This window comes from Anarhichas minor, unplaced genomic scaffold (assembly GCF_050575085.1).
Source record: "Anarhichas minor isolate MPS153535 unplaced genomic scaffold, ASM5057508v1 ptg000007l, whole genome shotgun sequence".
Classification (NCBI taxonomy): Eukaryota; Metazoa; Chordata; class Actinopteri; order Perciformes; family Anarhichadidae; genus Anarhichas; species Anarhichas minor.
This window is the reverse complement of record NW_027466453.1, coordinates 3081995-3087945: the sequence shown is the minus strand read 5'-3', so window position 1 is coordinate 3087945 and position 5951 is coordinate 3081995. Positions and strand designations below refer to the sequence as shown.

Below are 5951 nucleotides of genomic sequence, written 5' to 3'. Positions count from 1 at the left end.
AGAGAAACTAAGACAGAGTGATGATGCTCGGTGGAGATACTCGGGGCGTGCAGCTGTGTCAGTAATCCTCTAAGCCCGTCCAATCACCAAATGTCTCCTCTCGTCCACTAAACTCTGGCAGCTTTTCTGATGTTTTCATCGCCTCTCTGTCTCTGCACCCCCCCCCCTCTCGTTTCCTGCTAATACCACTAGGGAGCCTTCAGCATCCCTCCATCCATCTGTTCCACTGACTTTATTATTATATAAAGGCTGTTAACCTCTTATGAAGAGTTTGCATGTGAATGTTTCAGAGGGTGAGGCAGACAGGCAGGGAGCCAGATGGATGACCCAACAGGAAAACAAAACCGCAGCTGATTTGCCCACAAAACGTCCCATGTGAGCGTCCATGCTGGTTCTCAGGTTGGGTTTACAACCAGGCGCAGCGGACGCTTGCCCAGGTGTGCCAGAATGTACGTTTATGGAAATAGTTTGTTTGGGGAATGTGGTTCACAAAAGCTACTGACATAGTGGCCTGAAGGTGGGTCCTGGTCCACAACCTTCAAGTTCCTGTTTCAATCATCTATCTTGCCTTGAATATAATACTGGAAATGTGCAAATTTGGACAGTGAGATAAAAGGAAGACGCTTACATTATATACAAAATAAAGTATGAATGGTATGAAGTAGTGGAAGAGAAAAAGAACCAGTATGATCATGAGTAGATTCAGATTTGCTCACAGCTATTTGAACAGTACACTTACATAAACATCATAAACATCATAAACATCCCACTGGTCATTGTAATCAGTGTCAAGAAAAGGAGACAGTAGAGCACGTCCTGTTTTCAAACAGGAAGTATGAAGTGGAAAGAAGGGCTGTGATGGCAGGACTATGGGGGCGAGGACGAGGACAGGCCAAGATGAAAGAAAACTGATATTTTTAAAAGCATAAAACGAGGCTGCACCAGAATAGGACGACAGTGGACGATTAACTCCACTAGGGGGCAGTAATGCATCTTAAAGGATGCCATATATATAAAAAAAAAATAAAACAGAAGAAGTAGTGGTTGTTGTGGGTAGTGCCAGTGCACCATGCAGCGTCGAGTGGTCATTCAATAACAGAAGAAAAAATGTCAAATTACCAGTCCCTCTGCGGGAGCTTTAGCTAGTGTTCGGAGCAACAAGCGGTGTTTTCAAACCACCGCGTGATGTTGACGAAGCCGGAAACAGCAGCGACGCAGTGCTAACTTCCAGCTAACGTTAGCGCAGGAAGGTAAGTTGACGTTTAAACACATGGCTGCATAAAGTTACCGCTACAACCCTGTCTGTGCTTGTTATTAACACAGTTTACTGATACTAAAAGTCTCTTTGTGGCTAGAGGTGCACTGTGTCCAGAGTTTGATCTGTACTTGTGTTAACTAACGTCAGGTCAGACAACTTCCGTTACACTTCTCTCTACTGTCCAGCTAGCTAAACATACAGTGGGTACGGAAAGTATTCAGACCCCTTTATATTTTTCACTCTTTGTTTCATTGCAGCTATTTGCTAAAATCAAAAAAGTTCATTTTATTTCTCATTAATGTACACTCAGCACCCTATCTTGACAGAAAAAAACAGAAATGTAGAAAATTTTGCAAATTTATTAAAAAAGAAAAACTGAAATATCACATGGTCATAAGTATTATGACGCTCTAGTGAACTTTGACCCTTATTCAGTACCTAACGTTGTGTGTCAAACAGGATGTTGGAATGATCATAACGTTGCATGAATGATCATTAGAGTTCTTCCCAACAAATATTGTAGTTTGTAACAAATTTGAAAAGAAAAGTGTAATAAACAAATTGAGAGACAAACGACCTGTTTCTGTCTGTGATCATTGCACCCTGGTGTGTTGGACTTTACACAATAGTTTACAGAACATTTAAAAACACTCATACTTAGAATCGTTGCTGTGTAAGCTGAGTGTTTATTCTAAAGACAGTTGAGGTGTTGTTCACTGTTAATACTGTACAACTGACAAGGTTTTAATGTATTTCCATAGGAAATGCATTAGGGTCATTTATTACTCATTTGTGGTCATGATACAAAAACTTTATTTTCTGAAAAACAAAGTGGGAAAGAATTGTAAATGAAAGGATATCAAAAGAAAAAATGTAAGTATGAATACATGCATACATAATAATTTTGTCACAAAAATATGCGATGTAAACAGACTTTGTGTCTTAATGTGACATGTCACCGTGCCAAGCATCCACTTTGTCTGAACAATAAAGGGATCCTTCTAAAATCCAGGTAGTTGTTTGCTAAAAATGTAACGCTTTTGAACAAATATTCCATCTGTTGCACGACACCAACGTTTTTCTTCTAAAAGGTGCAATTCTGTTTCCTAACCCAAGCAAAGCTCTGTGACTTGAATATAATGTTGATGCATGGATGCCCTTCCTCCGTAGTATTTAACGGTCCTTGCGTTGTGGTCCTGCAGCAGCCATGGCCGAGGCCGGAGCCCATCTGACCTCCACGGCCGCCGCCGAGCAGCCGTCCATCTTCGAGGTCCTGGCTCAGGAGTCTCTGATGGAGGCGGTCCGACCGGCACTGAGACACGCCGTCAAGGTCAGCCTTCAACCTCCGCCAACCGGCTCTTACTTTTTCTATTTATTCATTATTATTTGTTCTGTGTCAGACATTTGGAATGCATTTGTGCGGTATTGTGTAAGAACTTTCTGGTAAATGTGAGAATCCGGATTTCTGCATATCTATATATCTATATATATATATATATATATATATTTAAATGAGCCGGCCTATTGATAGAACGAGCCAGAAATTGTGTTCTTCCATTAAATTGCTCTAACCAGCCCCGTGTTGGCGACCCTCTCAGGTTCTGGCAGAGTCCAACCCGTCCCGTTTCGGCTTCCTGTGGCGCCGCTTCGACGAGCTCTACCTGCTGCTGGACGTCCTCCTCCAGAACCACTTCCTGTCCCACTGCAGCGCCTCCTTCTCCGAGAACTTCTACGGCCTGAAGAGGGTGTCGGGGTGGCGAGGGCTTCCCGTCCGCGGGAGGCTGCGCTGGCGCTCCCTCCTCCTGCTGTGCCTGGCGCCGTACCTGCGGGCCAAGCTGGAGGCGACGCTGGCGCGGCAGAGGGACGAGGAGGACTTCTCCATCCGGCTGGCGCAGACCAGGAGCCAGAGGCTGTACCGGGCGGCCGTGGCGGCGTACCCGTACGTCGGCTCCGCCTGGCAGGCCTGGGTCTTCTGCCAGCAGCTGCTCTTCGTCTTCGGAGTCGCCGGGACCCATAATCCCTTGCTGTGGCTGGCCAGGGTCAGACTGGCACGACTTAACGCTCAGGATGTCAGGGACATGGAGCTGAGGAGCAACAAAACTGGCAACCCAGCTGATGGGAGGTACGTGTCAGCTTAATGTTCAGTCAGTGTTAACCAATCTGTGCACTCCTCCACGTGGAGGACAATCTATTTTTCACCTTCTTTGAGGCTCACTCGCAGCTGTAAATATTTATTTGTAATGGTTTCGACTGACTACTGACACTTGATAACTTCTTGTTAGGTTTTGTCGGCTGATGTCCAACAGCAGGACTAGAAGCTCTGTGGTGTGAAGTATTGACTCTTTGCTAACATTTTTGGAATGAAACATGTCCACAGATGGAGCAGAACAGGCTGCCTTGTATTGTTAGCGGGGCTTTGATCATAGTAATGAACAAATGTGAAGAACGTGCACCTAGGGATGGGTATTGTTCGGATTTTATTGATATTGGTACTCTTATCCGTTCTTATTGATTATTTTGTGAGAAAAGAGGATTCATTAAGAAAAGAATCGATACTGCTTTATTATTCTTGTAGGTAAACAAATAGTCTTTCTTGAGCAGCAACACAAGAAGTTCCAAAATCATTTAAAGACATTCGCAGCTTAACAATTCATTTATTAGTCGATTCTTATGATCAAACTCCGTATGACATCGCTAACGTTACCTGCAGTGGACGAGGATGGACGGCTGCTCCACCAACAGTAGAAAACTGAGCATTACTGCAGATTGATGTTCTGCTTGTTGGTCACATGTTGTGATAAACTGCTGGTGTTACCTCCGTTACTTGTGAAGGTTTTATTGCATTTGATACGACGAGAGTTCTCAGCCTCTACTGGAGTAAATGTAGCCACACTCTGGATCTTTTTCTTCTCTCTGCCATGATGCGAGTCTCACGCTGTACTGAGCCAGAGTCAGTGTGTGTGTGTGTGTGTGTGTGTGTCAGAGTAAAGCACAAAGAGACAGAGAGAGGAGGTTTGAGATGAGGAGGTCTCACTCAGTAGCTTCTACAGTACTGATAGCAGAACCGTTAACTCCAGACCTTGTCGATACTCTGGGCTTTACTTATTTAGAACCGGGTTTCGAGGGTGCCTCCCTACTTGCCTCCGGTCGGTGCAGTAGTTCGGTCACAGAAGAAAGTAAGAGAAGTTAAAGTCAGAAAAATGTTTAACAAGTGTTCTTGCATGAGTCCCAATCTCAGACAAAGCTCTTGAATTCACCACCCACAATGCATTGTTCTCCCGTTTGCAGCCTGGCGCAGAGAGCGTGGTGGTTGATGTCGCAGGTGGCGCGCGGCGCGGCCGTGTCCCTCTCCAGCTCCCTCTCGCTGGGCGTCTTCTTCCTGCAGTTCCTGGAGTGGTGGTACTCCTCGGACAACCAGAGCACCGTGAAGAGCCTCACCTCCCTGCCCGCTCCCCCGCCCCCACTCCACCTGCGGCGGGAGCGGAGCGGGCGGGACTCCCCGGCCGACCGCGGCGAGGAAGCTCCACCCGGCGCCGACAGCAGGGACTGTCCGCTGTGCCGCGGGCTTCGCTCCAACGCCACGGTGCTGTCCACCTCCGGCTTCGTCTTCTGCTACCGCTGCGTCTACACGTACGTGAAAGCCAACCGCCGCTGCCCGGTCACCGGCTACCCCACCGAGCCGCAACACCTCATCAAGATCTACTCCCCGGAGAGTTAGTACACGTCTACTCACCACGTTTTCAGGTTTACTCTCCGAAATACAAACTCTTCCAGAGAGAAAGGAAGTGGCCTTTTTTTTCCTTTCCTTTTTAAAATAACTCATTCATAATTCATTCAATAATTAGTTTCCCTCTGTTGAGATACTTTGCTTTTCTTTTGTATAAAATGGGCTCTGCGATGTACATACTGTTAATAAATATTTCACTGATACCAGCTGATTTATATGCGATGCTGCAATTCTCTGTTATAAATAAAAAGTTCTGAAATTGTTTCCACAGTGGTATTAAGGTGATTTCATTATTTTTATTAGTTTTAATTTGTAATAAATCAGCGTCCCAAACTCTACTCCGCGTATGGTGAGTTAATGGGAAGGAAATGTTAGCGGCTAAACTAGCCATTAGCAAGTTGGTGATTGGATGGCTGAAGTTTGTACATTCAGGTTTTTTTTTTAAAGGCTGATTACAAAATTTAACATTTAGTTTCAAGAGCAGGAGAGGAGACACAATCAGAATGTATGAAACACAAACAGGTTATTAAATGACAGGCTTCATCACAAGCATTCCAGTTAGATATCACTGTGGGGCTTTTATTTTGAAAGGGTGGGACTGGGTGGTGGGGAGTGGAGACATAATAATAATTGACACATAAACAGAGGTTATTAAATGACAGGCTTCATCACAAGCATTTCAGTTAGAATTCATTTTGTGGGGCTTTTATTTTAAAATGGGGTGTGTGTGGCGGGGAGTATGAGAGAGTGAGAGAGAGAGAGAGAGAGTGTCATGGTGTGTGTAAATGTCACTCGAATCAGGAAACTTATCAGAATACCCATATTTGATTGGCTGAGCTGCATCATGTATATCTCTAAATCATATGACTTATTTATCATTTGAGACGCAAGCTCTTAGCTATGAATTACTGGGCCAATCTGCAAGGACATTCTGGAGATAATCATCCAACTACAAAGGTGCTTCTG

General features: G+C 44.9%; 1 protein-coding gene across 2 annotated transcripts; it reads left to right on the top strand.

The window, feature by feature from the left end:
- The first annotated feature begins 1009 nt into the window (after positions 1-1009).
- On the top strand, positions 1010-5249 carry pex12 (peroxisomal biogenesis factor 12). 2 transcript variants are annotated; one of them, XM_076082813.1, is made up of 4 exons: positions 1010-1250; positions 2461-2588; positions 2857-3380; positions 4547-5249. In XM_076082813.1, exons 2-4 carry the CDS (start codon positions 2466-2468, stop codon positions 4974-4976), a joined length of 1077 nt encoding a protein of 358 aa, XP_075938928.1. In that variant the 5' UTR covers positions 1010-1250; positions 2461-2465; the 3' UTR covers positions 4977-5249. The 2 variants fall into 2 exon arrangements, with proteins under 2 accessions (XP_075938928.1, XP_075938929.1); XM_076082814.1 differs by having other exon boundaries at positions 2429-2588.
- The last annotated feature ends 702 nt before the right edge of the window (positions 5250-5951 follow it).

What these genes read in the sequence shown, in the direction of transcription:
- pex12 (XM_076082813.1), top strand. Translation starts at nt 2,466, where the DNA reads ATGGCCGAGGCCGGAGCCCATCTGACCTCCACGGCCGCCGCCGAGCAG. An exon ending in CACTGAGACACGCCGTCAAG is followed by an intron (nt 2,589 to 2,856) that starts GTCAGCCTTCAA and finishes CGACCCTCTCAG; the next exon opens with GTTCTGGCAGAGTCCAACCC. An exon ending in GGCAACCCAGCTGATGGGAG is followed by an intron (nt 3,381 to 4,546) that starts GTACGTGTCAGC and finishes TCCCGTTTGCAG; the next exon opens with CCTGGCGCAGAGAGCGTGGT.